General features: G+C 38.9%; 1 protein-coding gene across 3 annotated transcripts in view; it reads right to left on the bottom strand.

The window, feature by feature from the left end:
• The window catches only part of LOC133560595 (actin nucleation-promoting factor WASL-like), a 39072-nt gene that overhangs the window by 7293 nt on the left and 11696 nt on the right, over positions 1–20083 (bottom strand). Inside the window, exons 2-7 of one of the 3 annotated variants that reach the window (XM_061913279.1) lie at positions 11040–11174; positions 7003–7089; positions 6190–6286; positions 3123–3146; positions 953–1136; positions 848–890 (exon numbers count right to left, since the gene is read on the bottom strand). In XM_061913279.1, the coding sequence (XP_061769263.1) occupies positions 848–890; positions 953–1136; positions 3123–3146; positions 6190–6286; positions 7003–7089; positions 11040–11174 (570 nt within the window). Of the gene's footprint in view, positions 1–847; positions 891–952; positions 1137–2233; positions 3072–3122; positions 3147–6189; positions 6287–7002; positions 7090–11039; positions 11175–20083 lie in introns of those variants that run through there. The other 2 variants (XM_061913280.1, XM_061913281.1) reach the window with 2 other exon arrangements.

Raw genomic sequence — 20083 nt, 5'->3', positions numbered from 1 at the left:
CACCTCATCACAGATAAATCTAACCCATTATTATTATTATTATTAGATCTTCGTCGGTCCTCACTTCTACTGGCATTTTCACACATGTGACTGTAGTACAACGGTGATTTTGTAACTGCCTCGCCTTTATTTTGAAGGCTACTGGGTTCCGAATAACAGCTACACTAAGTGTTACAGCGATGATTGACCTGAATGGTTGCTGTTAATGAAACAGATGCCAGCTGATTTAGCTGTAGGCTAGAACGGCCGTTGGCGTGTGCGTTTGAGTCCTGCACACAGACAAATACTGTGTAAACTGGCATCATCACAACATCGGAGGGTCTGATTCTTTTTTCTCACGATTAGAAAAGTGTAACATGTTCAATGATCAGTAATCGATGTTATATTAAATAAAATGCTTCCTCCCACTCCTTTTTAGACATGTTGAACTATGCAGATGTGGCGTATCAATGTAATTTAAGATTAAATTCACCATTAACCTAAACAATTTCTTAATATATGCTCATTTTGGACTAAAAGACAAGAAACAATTAATTTGAATGACATCACCCACTGAGCTTTTTAAACCAAATCTGAATCTTTGTCGTGCCTGTCCTCCATAATCTTATACTCGCCGGGCAGTGCAATCACAGAGGATGCAATGTTGGAACAGGCCCAAGGATTACGCAGAACACAGGTCCTCCTCCCACCCCCCAAAAAAATCTTCTTGTATAACTGCACTGACGATGACACTGTGGTTTTGCAGTGAATATTAATTTGTGAGTCGAGGGTTAACTTCAGAGAAGTGTGAGTCTGATTGACACGGAAATCTAGATTTGATTCCAAATGAATACTTTGTTTCACTTACGTCAAAGCCTGTGTTTGGATCCCAGCCTACGTGTCCAATGTGTCTGTGACAGAGCAGAAAAATGAGTAAGCAGGTGATGTGTTCACTTACAATGCTGGAACTCACTGAAAGTTGCTGGGTGTGCCGATGTCTGCCTTGGTCAGCCTCTTCTTTTTGCCTCGGACTTTCTTCTCCCGCTTGGGGAAAGTGGAGTGCATTAAGTTGTTCACCTGGGTGTTACTATGGAAACGCTGAATGTTGCTGATCTCGGGGTTTTTGATGTCCACAGTGGCCATGGGCAGCGAGGGACCTGTGGGGGGGTTCATTACAAATTAAATCTAAAAGGACATGCTGTTTACTTTAACGTACAGTGGTACCTCACTTTTCCTTCAAGTATTTTGCTTTGGTTTTCATGTACTGTCTTAAATATCGTACAGAAAAAACATTGCCTGTCCTTTTTACCACAGAATCAAGTAACCAAACACTGTGATTCAGTCTGTGCTTTTTTTTTTTTATTTTTTTTTTTTTTTAATAAAGTACTACTGCAAAAACAATGCTATTCAAGAAATAGCTAAAAAATGTACAAAAGGGGCTTCAATAAAGGAAAATCTGATGGCAAATGTTCATTTATAAAAAAAATTCTGCATGTAAAACTATGATTATTCTCCACAAAATGTGTTTTGTAATATTTTTGGGTGCCGGATGAATTGGATTTGTATTATTTCTTATGTTAAAAATTGTTTTGTTTTCGTAGGATGCAAGCTTTGTTGGATTTTTTGTAACAGATTACAAAGGAGAACTGAAGTACCACTGTTACTAATTTAGGGAAGCCAAAAACAAGTGAGAAATAGCCTATTAGTGCACGTGTGGTGAACATCTCTGATGCAAAAGTTGTACCGTGTTTTCCGGACTACAAGCCACTACTTTTTTCCCAAGCTTTGAACCCTGCTCCTACACCTAAATTATGGAATGGATTAAGCAAAGAAATCAAACGATGTACTAAAATGATTTGCTTTAGAAAATGTTTCCAATTCAAAGTGTTTACAAAAGTACAAGGAATAAGACTTCTGGTAAACATATTGAACCTACCGGTACCAAAAAAAAGATAAACATCTTATTCATCTCATAAAGGATGAATAAAGACTCAATTACTTTTCTGTTTTGTTTGATCAGTCGTTTTACTGCTATGTTACAAGCACCATTTGAAAACAAGTAAGGTATGTAAATAAACATTTACAAAATCATTCTATGTAAATATCTCATTTCACAACGTACCAGTATATATCTGCGGCTTATAGTCCGATGCGGCTAATATTTGAACAAATCATTTTTCTACTTTTAGCCCGGGAGAATCCGGTAAATCAGCAACAAGTGGATTCCTGTAGCGATCCCAAAGGTGGCACATACCTTTCACACTCTCGCTAAAAGGACTTTTAATTGTTTTGCTGGGTAAAGGCGAAGTGGATCGACTGCGTCTCCTCCCCACCTTGTCCCAAACCCCCGTGCCATCTCTATCCCGACATTGGCTGCCTTCCCGCAGCATGTCGCCGATAAAACTGCGGGCTCGCACTTGGGAGTAAACCGAGAGTCGACGGGCAGCGGATGTGTCGCTCTGGGAGAGATTGGAGTAGAGTTCATCTTGAGGGAGAACCAGGCAGTGCAAGGATGACAAGCAGCTTGCCGGGCCTAAGCCTCCTCCTCCAGTTGAAGCTCCGCCGCCGCCTTCGCATGTCAGGTCTTCGGAGGGAGCGGAGAGGAAAGTGGTGCAGAACATCATCGCAGCTGGAGAACGCTCACTCAACACACAAATGAGGAATGGTTTAAGGTGGAGAAAGAATCCACATGCTTCTGTCTTCTCTGTCCAGGAGACCCTACCCAAGCAGGTCCACGTAGGAATGAAGCCGAAGTGTGGTGGACTTGGATTTAGCCCTTAAAACCCTCCTCAGACATCTGGATAAGAGTGGATGCTGTCTGAGCTGAGAGGGTACACTCCCTGCCGCGTCTGTCCTTATAAAACACACTTTTCCCCTTTCCACAGCTAAGATCATGACGCTTGGATTGTCTCCATGCTCCCATTTCTCCACCCACTTCCACTGGGTAGCTCCTCCTTTTTCTCCATCAAACCACATACACACTGGCACTTTAATCCTGTCATATTATTGCAGGATTTAGCTCTGGATTTGATGTAAACTCCATGCATGCCTAATCCAAGATTAAACCTTTGCTCATGAAAACAGATACAAAAACTCTAAATTAATTTGTCAAGTTAAGGGACAGGAAAGAGTGCACAACATACCATTTGGAGGTTCGCGTCTCTTCTCTGTGAACACAGACAAACCAAATGGTTACAACTTCAGCTTGGCGAGAAAGTGCGAGAGAGCGCCAGAAGGCAGAGGAAAGAAGCCTCTCTGAAAAGTTACATCCATTAGAAAGTGTGGGAAGAGTCCAGGTGAAGAGAAGCGAAATAGTCTGGGCTATTAGGCAATGAAAAGAATGTTGTGAGTTCTCCAAAGGGGACAGAAGAGAAGATCCCAAAGCAGAGAGTTTTACACGAGATATCCAAGTAGAACATTTGTGCATTTCAGATATTGTATTATGTGACTTACTGAGCCTATAGTGCCCCCTTTAGGACACTGGGCATTTTACAACTGCTTTTACCCGCTGAATCATTGCAGACTGACAATGGTAATGAATGCATTCAACAACAAACAAATTGTGCAAAAACCAAACTAATTTTTCCACAAGAAAAATGTAAATCCAACCAATCTGTTCCAGATACAAATAAATATTAAAATATTTGATATAGAATAATTGTCTTTTTTTTTTGCAGAAAACAATGTATAGAACATATGACGAATTAACTCAATTTGAACTGAAACATTTGGAATTTTGTCTATCATTCACAATCCTTAAGTAAGACAAGACCGCGGGTCTTTTTTAATGCATTTTAATTTGTAATATACGGAAAGTACGAAGTTGCTAACAATAAAATTAATGATTGCACCTACAAAGCCCTTTAAAACTTCCAAAAACCGCCAACAACCATTTACATGTCATCACCTGCATATTAACCAAGTATTGGTGATATTGTTTTTTAAAAGTGTTAAGACCGAACAAATACTTTTTGCGGGGCTGTGTTCAGAGAGTTCGCAATCTTATGCAGCTATTGACATTTTGAGTGGTGAGCTGCTGCATCGCCTCGGAGTTGGTGAAAGTTTTTTCTAGCATATAAATCATGCCTCTCACTTGTATACTTGTATGGTAGGAGGCTGTGGGCGTACATCAGGTAGTTGGTCAAATTTGACATTTAACTTAGACCTGGAGATGGCAAGAAAGACACGAAAAGATGCTTGCTTACATTTTTTTTTTTACCTGCGTGAGGATTATGATCAATTATTTTTCTAAACAGTAAGATATACAAATCCCATCAATCTGCATACCAATGAGCAGTATGAAGTTATTGTTGCAAAATTATTTAGAAATGTGTATCTCAATCTGTGCTTGTGTGTGTGTGGGGGGGGGCCCGTTTATTTTCTGTTTAGCACGCATTAATGTACTGCTTTTACAGTTGACCTATGATGTCACACCAGGCATTTTCGGCTCCATAAAAGTAATCAGCCTAGCTCTGTTGTACCTCATGTATCCTGTAATATCAGCACAGATTCCAAATATTTGCCTTTTATGGCCATGCTGAAGTTGAATAGCAAGAATCAATCAAGAAATTATCGTAGATTGCGCCACGAACTTGACGCTACTACCAATAAGGCCTCGGAGCGCAAGTAGGTCTTAAGCAAAGAAAGACTGGCAGGGTAGACATTTTTCTAAGAAATTTTCGGACAGCTAATTATGGAAACAAAACTTAAGAGTGTCTTGGACTTCATTCATAATGCTCTGTGGATTGATGAAAGGAGTTTTAAAGGGGAACTGCACTTTTTTGGGGAATTTTACGTATCGTTCACAGTCATTATTAAAGAAAGACATGACAATTTTTTTTTTTTAATGCATTCTAAATATTGAATACATTCGATCAAAAGTATGCTTACAATGCTCTACCATAAACTTCCAAGGAGAAAGGAAACGAGGAAACAGACCACTCGATGATATAAACATTGGGAGACACAGAAGTGATTACGGCGTCGCTATAAATATAAAATTTGTCTGCGTTAGCGCTTTTAACAAAAATATCACCAATAGTTAATTTTCAAGACAAAAAATGTAAATTGAGTATTGTTAGCGCTTTTTGAATGGTTATTTATTTGATTTTATGGGAGAAATTGATAAGCTCTCATTGGCTCCGCTCTAAGCGGACTTTTAGTTACGTTTATTTAATATTTACAATGTATTAAAAAAAAAACATCCGTCGTCATGTCTTGTTTAATGATTCTGAACGATAGGAAAAATTCCAAATAAGTGCAGTTACGCTTTAAATCCGGAGGCCAATACTGTTCCAGATGAAGGTGTCTATAGTTCTGGACTAGCTTGCCAGTTGTGTGGAACAAAGAGTTATGTGTACGGTTTGTGTGCGCTTTATTTGTCTTGTAATATACCTGCTTCTCTTCCATCTCAATCGTATTGTTCCGGAGTCCAAATTAAGCTGACAATCTCCATTTCCTAAGCTATCTTCTTAAATAAATTTTACTTTTTTTCCCTTCTATCGATGCACTTCAAAATGTTCTGTTCTTTTTATTTGTGGGGCAAATAAACATTCTCCTTTTCATTACAATTGTTGCTATGTTTTTACTGAATGGTATCTGCTTCCGAGTTGAATCCCGTGCGGAGAGACTGGTGCATGTGCGATATGAAGGGTCCCCTCTTGCCGCACACACCCACTCTATGGAGTTTATTCGCATAATCCAGGTGTGTTAGTCGGACTTTTCAAAACATGAACACAATTGGATTAATGTGTTTCAATGGGTTGCAGGATGTTTATTTAGAGCTGAACTATTTGAGAAATCAGACTAATTTAGTGCATGGACACGTACTGAGAGTCGTCCTATAATTGGGACAATATGGTAGGTCAAGGGTGGCCGATTTTTCATTATGCAGCCATTAGTGAAAAAATTAAGAACGGGACACATTTTGTGCTTTAACAGAAGCAAAAACTAATGTAATGGAGGTCAGTATATGCTAAGCTACAATAACACAATCTTTTAGCTACTATTGGGGACAAAACAAAATAGTTGATCTAATTCATTAATTTTTTTTGTACTATTTATGCACTATTTGAAGGGAAAAAAAACGCGGCCACACTTGGCACACCCTAACAGCAGATGCAATGTACTAGTGGCAACATTATTATAAAACAACGCATGGAGAAAAAATGCAAAGATAGAGTGGGTGAGGCAGCAGGAGGAAGTTGGTACCGGTTTTTCTTTGTCTTTTGCCCACAAGTTCCAGAATGTGGCCTCGGAAACGCTTGGCCTCCTCCTCGCTAGCAAAGTTTAAGCCCACTTGTGTCGTCTGTGGGAAAAGAGCACAGAAATTCATATGAAAACAAAAGGGACAGCATCAATCCCTCTAGTACAGTAAAAACAAAAACAGTGTTACTTTAAATGCATTCAATAAAGTGAAGTTAAAGTACCAATGATTATCACACACAATAGGTGTGGTGAAATTTGTCCTCTGCATTTCCCCCATCCCCTTGTTCGCCCCCTGGGAGGTGAGGGGAGCAATGGTGGCCCCGCCCGGAAATTATTTTTGGGGATTTTATCCCAAATTTCAACTCTTGATGCTGAGTGCCAATCAGGGCGGTAATGGGTCTCATTTTTATAGTCTTTGGTTATACTCGGCCGGGGTTTGAACTCACAACCTACCGATCTCAGGGCGGACACTAACCACTAGGCCACTGAACAGGTTGTGGTGGCGCAGGCTCCATGAGCAGTCGCTAGTCAACTGTGGCACAAATCCAAGGTGTCTTGATTAAAACACTAGACATGCTTAATACATTCCAGCAGCTGATGCTGTGAGTCAAGTTGGTAATTTTACAGTACTTAAACAGTAAAAGAGCTCATCACAAACTGTCTTTTGTTAGACCTTCAAAACTGGTTTCCATTATGAACAAGGAGGGCGTATTTTTGTTCCAATTACTTTATGATGTAGGTAAACGGCTTGTAATTGTCTTATAAATAGACAACACCACTTAGCAACGTTGTGAGCTATGTAAGGTATAAACTTACATCCCCAGCAAACGTGATAAAGTATGTCCTGGGGAGGTTGATGCCAAAATTGGTGTAAAGCTCCTGTTCAAACAGCATCTTGCCGTCCTGTGAAGAAAAAAACACACCATGTCAGCCTGGAGTACACGGTACCTCACCAAAGTCAGTACTCTCTTCACATTTCACACGTTTAACCACCCCTGCTCGTCAAATGTTTTGGTGTATTTAGGATCCCCGTGACTCCTGAACATGTAAATTCAAACCATGGAGTCGTGGCAGAGATAATAAAAAAAAAACGTTTGCCTCTTTCCAAACAAGCCATTTGGAATTTTGACACTTTATGGACATATTTTGACGAAGTAACGGCAGCATATATGGTAGATGTGTTTACCCGAAAAGCTTTCTGTGAGTCCGCAGTTTTTATTGTTTACATATTCAAAATTGTAGTCAATAAAGTTCCTTCTTTTTCTGTATCATGTTGTGCGGCAGACTGGCTTGTAGTACATGCACATGCATCCTCTGCTGTAGCCATTTCTAATACAATGTAGCGCATAGTTCTAACTTATATGGGTCAGTACTCTTGCTGTGGAAGCTACTCAGTGGCCTAGTGGTTAGAGTGCCCGCCCTGAGATCGGTAGGTTGTGAGTGCAAACCCCGGCCAAGTCATACCAAAGACTACAAAAATTGGACCCATTGCCTCCCTGCTTGGCATTTAGCATCAAGGGTTGGAATTGGGGATTAAATCACCATAAATGATTCCAGGGCGTGGCACTGCTGCTGCCCACTGCTCCCCTCACTTCCCAGGAGGTGATCAAGGGGATGGGTCAAATGCAGAGGACAAATTTCACCACACCTAGTGTGTGTGTGACAATCATTGGTACTTTAACTTTAAAAACTACAACATGGCTATCAAAGGGGGCGTGGCTTGAAGGAGTACTTTGGCATTTGAATAAGACTGCTCACACTTGGGGCGGCGTGGCTAGAGGGTTCCAGGTTTGATTCCTGCTTCCGTTGTGTCCTTGTGCAAGACACTTTTTCCACCTGATCCCAGCAGGTGGCTTAAAGATGTACATAATAGGTTTCACTCTGTAAAGCGCTTTGAGTCACTCGAGAAAAAACGCTATATAAATATAATTCGATGTGGATGTGATTTTTATCATGTTTGCTGCAGCTCGCCTCTTTCAGGGACATCGAGGTACAGAAGTAAAGTATCCAAACAACAGCACCTTCTATAAAAACAACAGAATATGATGCTGGATTTGTCGCTAGTTGTTTTTAATTCAAAAAAGTAATTAAAAGTCTGTAAACACTTGAAGAAATCTCAACAAAGTACATTGTACAAAAATCAGCAAAAAATGAAAACATGTCAAAACGATAAAAAATGAAGTTAATTCTAATTAAAAACAGTGATGTGGCGACTTGTCCAGGGTGTACACGCCTTCCGCCCGATTGTAGCTGAGATAGGCACTAGCGCCCCCCGTGACCCCAAAGGGAATAAACGGTAGAAAATGGATGGATGGATGGATGTATAATTAAAAACAGATTTGTTTTAAATGTGTAAATTTTTTAGGCTTTCTAAAGAAAATCATATCATCATAACAAATTATGCAAATAAGTCGATTACATCATGGAGACCACACACATAACCACGCCCCCACCGCCACATGTATCTTGGCAGTTTAGGGGAAACTGTGATTACAGGTTTAAAATAAAATGATAGAAAAACTGTGTCAGTCATGGACTGACAGGAGCTCGTGAGCTTAAATGCTAACATGAATACAAGAGACATCAATGTCTTTTCCCATTAAGAAACAACATTGCCCAATCCAAACCTATATAAACACATAACTGTCTGACCAACTAAGATACTCAATTGTGCTAATTGAACTTACAAGCTGTGCTTTCTTAGACAGAGTGATCATTTTAAAATACCAGAGCGAGGTGTTTGTAAGATGCGCTCAAGGACCGCAGAACAGATTACGACTCCACAATGCCTGCCAGAAACACTACCACTGTAGTGTAAAAGACTCAAAACATGCAAAGATTGAGTTTTTTAACTGTGTGTCTATTTATTTTAGTTATTTAAACAAAACTTGGTCATAAGATAATTTTCACTTCAGTGTCTTTCAACTTTTAACTACCTGAGAAGCAGCTGACATTTTCGAGAATACTGGTTCTAAGGAGGTAACTGACATTTTAACGTGTATTGATGTAAAACCTCACTAATGGATATTTGGCCTCAGAGGCTTCTTGGTTCCTAGGATATTTTCCGGGTGCCGGTTTATCAAGTGGCCTATTACATGCAGCTCGGCGAGTTCCGTGTTATGTAATTCAATCAAGTTAACAACGCAAGAGAGTTGGTCGGACATGAAGACGATGGAAAAGACATCTCTGGCAAAAATTCCAACTTTGGGTAAATATCTTGACAAATACAACACTTATTATATTTAAATAAAGAAGAGCAGGTCGCAGCTCACACTTCCTCATAGTTTCCGAAATATTGAGGGTGAAGCTCGCTTCTCTTGCTTGCTGCTTAAAAAAGTTCTCAACTATAAGCGCTGTGAAGGTGCAGAGAAATGGTTTTATTTTCATTAATGCAATATTAAAGAGTTACTCACAAGGAAGTCTTATATTAAACTAGATAACTATAAAAGCTGTCAATCAGAGTTGATGACACAATAGTTAATGACAGTGTCTTGTGAGCAGGGCGCATAGGTCCAAATCCAGTGTAACGCATGGTGTATATTTTTAATTTAAACTTTTGTTTGAACAGCATTTTGTGATGAAAATGAAAAAACCTTTATTTTCCCCCTTTTCCTGGGAAAAATTCCCATATGGTGAAATGTAAATGTTCAAAGGTACGGTCCATACTTCTGATTTTAGAGACAGCATGGCTCAGATGATAGAGTAGTTGTGCAAACACCTTGCTTCCAGTGCAGCTCACACTGGTGTGTGAATGTTTGATAGTGACGGTTGTCAATTAAGAACGTGCCTCTCGTTTGCTTCGTTATCTTCTGTCTTTTCTGCTGGGCTTCATCTAATTACAAAATCTCGGTTACAAAAACAAGCTTCTTTACCTTTTCAGCTGACAGAGCTGAACTTTTTTTTTTTTTTTTACAAATTACCACTACTTTGTACCACATTAGTTGAAGCACTAGGTATTTACAGATGCTAATGTCCTACGTGCGGTGGCTGTGCATTTTGAAAAGGCATTGTTTAATTTATCTGTGGTAAGCGCAAATAATCTCAGCCAGCAGATTTTGTTGTCCTTTGTTTGTTTTCCAAGTAGCACTCCTGCTTGCGACGCCACCCTAATTTATTTATATATTCATATTTCTATTATACATTTTGAAAATTACATTAATCACACTTTTGAATGTAGATGAACAATGATTAATTCAGTTACCACAGCCCCCTATATTTTTACACAAAGCTACAGTCAGAATGTCATACGTGAACATTTAAATGTCTTACTTGAATGCCATCGGGTTTTATTTTGAAGTGAAATTTGTCAGCAAGCACAACAGTAAAGAGTCTCCTCACTCATTTGTGCTTCATTTCAATCAATAATTATACCTACTCGACATTAAATGTAGCCGATCAACATGGATGGAGGAGCCCAAGGTTTGCGGTGACTTCTTAAGGTTTTCTTATTTTCCTTCAGCTGTGGACTTTTGAGTTTCTCCTTGCCCGGATGTAGGTTTAGATCGGAGGATGTAATTAGAGTTTGTGAAGCCCTTTTAGACACTTGTGATTAAGAGTTATATAAATAAATGTTGATTGATTTGTGATTAAGGGCTGTATAAATAAATGTTGATTAATATTTCTAACCTACTTTTAGGCTACATTCTTTTCTTTTTTTCAACGCCAGAACTTATTATTTTTTATATATTTAAATATTGATGATTTAGGAATATAGGGCATCAGAAAAATATTGTAATATATTCCCTAAAAGGCTAATTATTTGATAGATTAATGCTTTACTAATAGAATTAATAGTTGCAGCCCTAGAGAGGGGTGAACTCACTTTTGTACAAGCGCGAGCAAAATGTGCCTACCTTGATGTCATAGACTCGGATGAAGTAGGCCCGCCGGGGGTTGTCCTTGATCAGAGAGGCAACACCGAAGCATCTCTTGGTCCAGGTGGCGTTCCGGTCTGATGTGAAGACCTGGACCACTGCTGAGGACAAACTCTAGGATGAGAGAGAGAAAGAGATACAGAGAGAGAGAGAGAGAGAGAGAGAGAGAGAGACAGAGAAACAAAATAAGCCTCAAGGTCTTCATGACACGAATGCAAGAGGAATTAAGCAGAGCGGGGAGCTGGGGCACAACTTAATAGTCAATAGATAAGATATACTTTATTAATCCCAAAATGGGGAAATTCTGTGGTTGCGATGCAGATTTTACATAAAGTAACAAAAGTAAAGAGCTAATAAAAAACTATGAAATATTAAAAATGATTAATAACACCAATTAAATAAATGCCATCCATCCATTTTCTACCGCTTATTCTCTTTTGAGGTTGCGGTGGGCGCTGGTGCCTATCTCAGCTACAATCGGGCGGAAGGCGAGGTACACCCAGGACAAGTCGCCACCTCATCGCAGGGCCAACACAGATAGACAGACAACATTCACACACTAGGGCCAATTTAGTGTTGCCAATCAACCTATCCCCAGGTGCATGTCTTTGGAAGTGTGAGGAAGGCGCAGTACCCGGAGGGAACCCATGCAATCACGGGGAGAACATGCAAACTCCACACAGAAAGATCCCGAGCCCAGGATTGAACCCACGATTACTCAGGACCTTCGTATTGGGAGGCAGACGCAATAACCCCTCTACCACCGTGCTGCCAATTATGCCAATTAAATAAATGACAAAACAAAAATCTATCCATCCAAACACCCACTGAATGAAAGTTTTTCACACCAAGAAAAAAACAGATCACAGTAATCACATAAGTGTATTGTAAGGTATTTTGGCTGTGGGTATAATAGACCTGTGCTAGTTCTTCTCCCTGCACTTGGGATGTAAAAGTCTAATGCTGAAGGAGCTACTGTGGGCCTCCAGTGTCGTGCATGGGGTGAGAGGGATTAAACATTATGGACGTCACTTTAGTCAACATCTTTCTTGTCTTCAGATCTACTTCATTTATGACCATTTTAGCACTTTTAACATCATATATTCTTTAAGAGAGAACTGCACTTTTTAAAATGTTGGCTATCATTTACAATCCCTATGTAAGACGAGAACACGTTTTTCTTTTTTTTATGCATTCTAATTTTAATAAATACAGAAAGTACCATGTGACTAACAATACAGCTAATAAGAGTACTCTATTGCGCCCAAAAAGCCTTTTTAAAGACATCCAAAAAACCTCAGCAATGCTGCATTTACATCTCGTCACCTGATTATTAATGCTAAGAACAGGAAGATTCTTTTAAGGCATTAAAAGGTTTGATAAAAGCGATATGGCTTACCCCTGCATAACCTGTATAATCCTTCCTGCTTCTTTAGTTAAGACAGTAACTTGTACAATGGTAGACTCCATGTTGTTTTTACAGATTGCTGCAGGGCCTTCCATGTGGGGTCGAGCAATTAAGACACAGATGAAAGCATCAGCGAGAAAACACATGCTGAGCTACACACATGCATACACTCAAAGCATTTGAATTTGTCTTATATTAAAACACAGCCAACAGATATCAGGTGTGGAGATGTTTTTTTTTTTATTTAACATTGAACTTTAAAAAAGTATGGCAAAATTCTACAGTGAACCCGTACAAGAAACAGTAATATAAAGATTACAGGGGGCAACAGGACAGGAGGCAGGTTGGGTTGCAATGTGATTGGCGCCCCGTGTTGTTCATCCGGTGTGGCTTCATCTTGTGACTGAGACGTCAACTTAGAAGTAGTTAAACATGGTTCCTGTTCTTTGTTCAAACATTGACAAAAGGTGATGCTCATAATATTATTTCAAAAGAAAACTATAACAATGCAGCTGCATGGCAACATAGTGCATGTGACTGCACAGTCCACTGAATGCACGCTTAAAATATGCTGTGTCCTTTTAATTTCAATTTTGCATAACAGGGATATTTTTACCCCAAATGTGTACCTCCGACAACAGTAATACACCAAACCTGGGCCTGTGCCAATATTCGATAAGTCAATTGACCTGACAATAAATGAAAATGAAGTTGGTAAGTTTTCCAGCCTTGATAATCGCTATGTGTATGCGTTGTTACAGGTTACAAGAATGGTCACTCTTGCATACGTTTAAGCAGCTGCAGGGGTTTGTACTACAAATAAACAGGAATAATGATAACTGCTGTAAAACTCCCAATGGTTGATACTACTATTTTGAATTAAAATGATTGAAAAACCGTGATTGATAACCACACGTTGATAAATTACGAAGACTAACTAGCGTTAGAGTGTTAGCTAGCTTGAATGCTAACATGTAAACAAAAGACATTAATGTATTTTCTCATTAGAACATGTCGTTCTCCAATCTAAACTTGTATAAACACATGACTGTGTAAACAACTGAGCTACCGTATTCATATTAAACATAAAAGCTGTGCTGTTTTTTCACAAAGTTATCTATATAAACTCTATAGTGTCGAGTTGAAACAAATTCGTACAAGAAGTGAACTCAAGTGACATCACTTAAACCTGAACAACTGATCACCTGATTTAAATTTAATAAAAAACATTTGAAAACATATACAGTATTTTTAGAACAAGGCGAACTTAAAATCATTTCATTTTCTCAAAAGTGCACCTTATAACCCAGTATGCCTAATGTAATGATTGACTCTGATTGTGCTTACCGACATTGAAGCAATTTTATTTGGTACATGGTGTAATAAGGTTGGCTAGTAGATGGCAGTCACACATAATACATTTGTGCGGATTGCAAGTTGCCCCTTCAAGCCCAAAACTTTCATGTTTCATTGAGAATATAGAACATTACACGCAGTGCACAAGTCAAAATGTTTTACTTTGTTTGGTGAGCTACAAAGTCGCACCGCTTGATGGATTATTGCCGCATCACGATTAGTGTAGTCAGTTGTACTGTGCTTTAACATACTAGTATTATTATGGAAGGACCCCAAACTGACACCTATTAATTAGGACACATTATCTGGTGTTTCGTTTGATAATTTTATGCAAAGCTATCTTTTCATACCAATTGGTACCTGCTGTCGTATATTTGGGATCTGCCTACGTAAGTCCCAACATTTTGTGCGTATCCGCCATTGTAGTCCATGCTTCTCTTTCTCTATCCTTTTGCTGTGGTGCATTCATTCTCCACTGTATAAAGTAGTGTACAGTTGTAACTTATATCTGTTAGTAGACTCCGTATAAACGTGTTAAAAACTACCGGTATAAAAAGATGACGAGGAGAAGCCGCAGTTAAAGTGGAGCCAGATAACTAAGACCGCCCACAAAACGTCCGTATTCTGACGAGACGGTCAGAAAGGGACTTAAATATGGTCTATAAAACATAATCTATGCAACAAAGAACCACCATTAAATGTTATGTAAATGACAAGGAAGTGTTTTAAATGTAGGAAAAAAAAAAATCACAATATGATCCCGTAATAGGATTTATAATCCGGTGTGCCCTTTCCAATGAAAATAGACCCACTCATTGGCATTGCGCCATGTATTTCTGTGCGCCATCTGGTCAGAAAAATAATTTAAAATGCCATCCATCCATCCATTTTCTACCGCTTGTCCCATTCGGGGTCGCGGGAGATGCTGGAGCCTCTCAGCTGCATTTGTGCGGTAGGCGGTGTACACCCTGGACAAGTCGCCACCTCATCGTAGGGCCGACACAGATAGACAGACAACATTCACACACTAGGGCCAATTTAGTGGAAGAAGATTAACATGTATAAATAAAAATAACACAGCTTTTATGAAGCCATGACAGTATTTAATGTTTCCTCTGTCAAAAAAAGATAATGTGTGCCTATTTATTTTAGTTATTTAAAAAAAAGAAACTTGGTTAAAAGATTTAAGCGTGTGTATAATTACTTTTTGAGCACATTACAAAATGCCAAAATAATAATAACCGCAATCATGTTGGTGACAATAACCTTATTTAGCCATTTTATTTATTGTTTTGGTTGTATATATTTAAGGGTCTCCCACAAACCCTTCGTAACAGAAACATAACTTATTGTATTGCTTGTGGTTGTGATTTTTTTTATCAAAGTACAACATTTTGCTTATGGACAGAGTTTTTGTTATTTGCTTGTTTTATTCATTATGGTACTTAATAGTATACATTTCAATTACAATGTTAAAATAAACAAAACATACACGTTTATTGCATTTGAAAGGGTATGTATTATTACATCAGTGGTGATTTTGGTCTCAATAAAATAATTATCAATTATCGACTATAATTTGTAGGTCAATATATTGTCCAGCAAAATTTGTTATCGACCCAGGCCTACCAAAACCAAACGTCCACAGCAGAGGACGCCAAACTAATATCACAATACATATATCTCCAGGAAAAAACACTTACCAATGAATGCACAGGATATCTTTAGACACATTCTTTTTTTTAATGACATCAGAGAGTCTTTAAAGCCTGAGGTTTCATTCATGCATGGAGTGCTGATAGCTGCTGACAGTGCCAAAGGCTGCAGAAAGTGGAGCTCAGTCCGTGGCGTCATGGCTACACGTTTTTACATACACACTGTCCTTTGTTTTTCGCTTCTTGGTTATGGTATTAGTCTATTAGAGTTACAATGTGGTACATCACATATTTCACATCCTTTAATCGGAATTAAAATATATTTCAGCACCAATATTTCATCAATTGTGAGACATATATTTACAGTTTTTACCCCTGAGAACTTGCATCCGATGCAGTGGGTGTTTGTGTTTTGCATAACAGGGCTATTTTTTCTGTTTTGTGACTGAAAAAAAGAAATAGACCAAAATAATAATACTAATAATAACCACTGCATAGGACATAAAATATGCAGCTGTGGTTTACAGTACAATACTGGGAGAAAGGAAACAGATGTAAAAAGGAGAAATATTAAGTGGGAATGATGTTCGCCTTTTCCAGCTCAAATCACCAAATAGGGGCTGACCACAGGACTTCCTGCTGATCAGGCAGTCTGTGCACACACACTGCCTTTATTGGAACCATTCCACCTTTTTCTCAATGCTGACAGTGAAAAGCTAGGGAATACCAATGAGTAAGTCTAGGAGGAGCTTTGTGTCATAAAATCATGTTCCTCTTTTGACTGGCTTTTCAGTCCAAACCACACTCGACCCATTTGCACAGATAAGGAACACAAAAAAAGTGTATTGCAGCATTTCATATGCAAAACAAGCAAACTGTGAAAGGCAACAAGAGAGACATGGATAACTCTTGATTTTTTTTCACGTACATTTTATTTAAAGTGGTGGCATGTCTCTTTCTTCCACGCAAAGAAACCAGCACAATTGCGAAGAATGCTGCCAATTCCTCGTCTTTGTCACGTGCCAAGCGACATAAGCGGCAAAGGAATGCTGTCGCTGCATTTCTGAGAAGGCTAAAACACACCCCATATATGTGTGTTCATAGAAAGGAACAAAACACACACAAACACAAAAGTCCTGGGACAGAAAATGTCAGTTTGGGTCAACGTTGTAAGGTGAGAAATCACTTTGCAGCAAACATCATTTTCAGGAACCTCTTTAAGGAAGCAACCCGAGATGAGACCATGTGAACATCATTATATAGTAATACAAATGGTGATAATATAATAAACTTATCAGAATTTTAGAAGAAGCTACAATTAGTGGGTACATGTATTATGCACTCCAGACCACTAGAAGCATTATATTTAAAATCTGTTTGATATAGCCACCATAGTTCAAATTTTATTTCAAACCTTAATTTTTACCAACAAATAATGATGTACCAATATGAAAATGTCATATTACGTTTATTGTGACCAAAATAATCACTGTAATTATCATTACAGTATTGTTGAATGTGTTAAAAAAGTACTTAGACACATACTAAATTATTGTTGACAAGTTTTATTTAGAAAAATAAAATAAACAATTAGACACACATTATACTTTACTTGGCAGAAAAAACTTTAAATATTGCTTTTACCCTTTAAGAGCCATAGTAGTGTTATCTATTGTATTTAAACGTTTACCTTTTCATTTGTAAAGTTTTTAGAAAATGTTTTTAATGTTAAAGGCAAAACGAGTTTTGAAAGTCTGTTTTATGTGACGTGAGTTCACTTTCGGTTGTAGACACCTCAATGTCATTTACCTCGAGTAGAGATTTACAGATCTACCACTCTGTGCTGCTGGTTCAATGTACACGATGTAATATCTTAGTTGTTCATACAACAATGTGTGGATACATCATCGCAACATCCGGTTTCGGTGAGCAAAGTTTTTTTTCCGCAGCCAAATTTTTGCTGCATCACTAGGCAATAGTGATGTATTTGTAATATATGAAGATCTATATATAATATACTATGATTCGTAAGAGGTAGCGATTGTTGAAGGACCGGAATAGACGTGTAAGCTGTCCTGTATTTGTTTACATGTTACTTACATTGCATAAGTTGTTAACGTAAGTGAGTCGAAAAATTAAGTTAACGTAGATCCACACTGATGTCAGTGTTGCCTCTACTCAACAGCCATAAAAGATTGGAACACTCACAAATATTACACAATAATAAATTTGTTCTAACATTATATTACTTAAAATTTTTTTTTAGATAAAAATAACCCACCTATATTTAAGGTGCGGCGACTTATTTTATTTCACGAACCCTGTTTCCATATGAGTTGTGAAATTGTGTTAGAAGTAAATATAAACGGAATACAATGATTTGCAAATCCTTTTCAACTCATTCAGTGGAATGTACTACAAAGACAAGATATTTAATGTTCAAACTCAAACTTTATTTCTTTTAGCAAATAATAATTAACTTAGAATTTCATGGCTGCAACACGTGCCAAAGTACTTGGGAAAGGGCATGTTCACCACTGTGTTACATCACCTTTTCTTTTAACAACACTCAAACGTTTGGGAACTGAGGAAACTAATTGTTGAAGCTTAGAAAGTGGAATTCTTTCCCATTCTTGTTTTATGTAGAGCTTGAATCGTTCAACAGTCCGGGGTCTCCGCTGTCATATTTTACGCTTCATAATGCGCCACACATTTTCGACGGGAGACAGGCCCGGACTGCAGGCGGGCCAGGAGAGTACCCGCACTCTTTCACTACGAAACCACGCTGTTGTAACACCTGGCTTTGCATTGTCTTGCTGAAATAAGCAGGGGCGTCCATGATAACGTAGCTTGGATGACAACATACAGTGGGGCAAAAAAGTATTTAGTCAGCCACCGATTGTGCAAGTTCTCCCACTTAAAATGATGACAGAGGTCTGTAATTTTCATCATAGGTACACTTCAACTGTGAGACAGATTGTGAAAAAAATTGAGGAATTCACATTGTAGGAATTTTAAATAATTTATTTGTAAATTATGGTGGAAAATAAGTATTTGGTCAATACTTTGTAATATAACTTTTGTTGGCAATCACAGAGGTCAAACGATTACTATAGGTCTTTACCAGGCTTGCACACACAGTAGCTGGTATTTTGGCCCATTCCTCTATGTAGATCTTCTCGAGAGCAGTGATATTTTGGGGCTGTCGCCGAGCAACACGGACTTTCAACTCCCTCCACAGATTTTCTATGGGGTTGAGGTCTGGAGACTGGCTTGGCCACTCCAGGACTTTCAAATGCTTCTTTCAGAGCCACTCCTTCGTTGCCCGGGCGTTGTGTTTGGGATCATTGTCATGCTGGAAGACGCAACCACATTTCATCTTCAAAGCTCTCACTGATGGAAGGAGGTTTTGGCTCAAAATCTCACGATACATGGCCTCATTCATTCTTTCCTTAACATGGATCAGTCGTCCTGTCCCCTCAGCAGAAAAACAGCCCCAAAGCATGATGTTTCCACCCCATGCTTCACAGTAGGTTTGGTGTTCTTGGGATGCAACTCAGTATTCTTCTTCCTCCAAACACGACGAGTTGAGTTTATACCAAAAAGTTATATTTTGGTTTCATCTGACCACATGCCATTTTCCCAATCCTCTGCTGTATCATCCATGTGCTCTCTGGCAAACTTCAGACGGGCCTGGACATGCACTGGCTTAAGCAGGGGGACACGTCTGGCACTGCAGGATTTGATTCCCTGTCGGCGAAGTGTGTTACTGATGGTAACCTTTGTTACTTTGGTCCCAGCTCTCTGCAGGTCATTCACCAGGTGACCCTGTGTGGTTCTGGGATTTTTGCTCACTGTTCTCATGATCATTTAGACCCCACAGGATGAGATCTTGCGTGGAGCCCCAGATCGAGGGAGATTAGCAGTGGTCTTGTATGTCTTTCATTTTCTGATAATTGCTCCCACCATAGATTTTTTCACATCCAGCTGCTTGCCTATTATAGATTCACTCTTCCAAGTCTGATGCAGGTCTACAATTATTTTCCTGGTGTGTCCTACGACAGCTCTTTTGTCTTGGCTATAGTGGAGTTTGGAGTCCGACTGTTTGAGACTGTGGACAGGTGTCTTTTATACAGATAACGAGTTCAAACAGGTAACCATTAATACAGGTAACGAGTGGAGGACAGAAGAGCTACTTAAAGAAGAAGTTACAGGTCTGTGAGAGCCAGAGATCTTCCTTGTTTGAAGTGACCCAATTCTCATTTTCCACCATAATTTACAAATACATTCTTTAAAATTACTACAATGTGAATTCCTGGATTTTTTTTCACATCACAGTTGAAGTGTACCTATGATGAAAATTACAGACCTCTGTCATCATTTTAAGTGGGAGAAATTGCACAATCGGTGGCTGACTAAATACTTTTTTGCCCCACTGTATGTTGTCATCCAAGCAACGTTATCATGGATGCCCCTGCTTATTTCAGCAAGACAATGCAAAGCCAGGTGTTACAACAGCGTGGTTTCGTAGTGAAAGAGTGCGGGTACTCTCCTGGCCCGCCTGCAGTCCGGGCCTGTCTCCCGTCGATAATGTGGCTGACTAT

Source organism: Nerophis ophidion, linkage group LG10, assembly GCF_033978795.1.
Source record: "Nerophis ophidion isolate RoL-2023_Sa linkage group LG10, RoL_Noph_v1.0, whole genome shotgun sequence".
NCBI classification, from domain to species: domain Eukaryota; kingdom Metazoa; phylum Chordata; class Actinopteri; order Syngnathiformes; family Syngnathidae; genus Nerophis; species Nerophis ophidion.
This window is presented reverse-complemented; position numbering and strand designations above follow the sequence as displayed.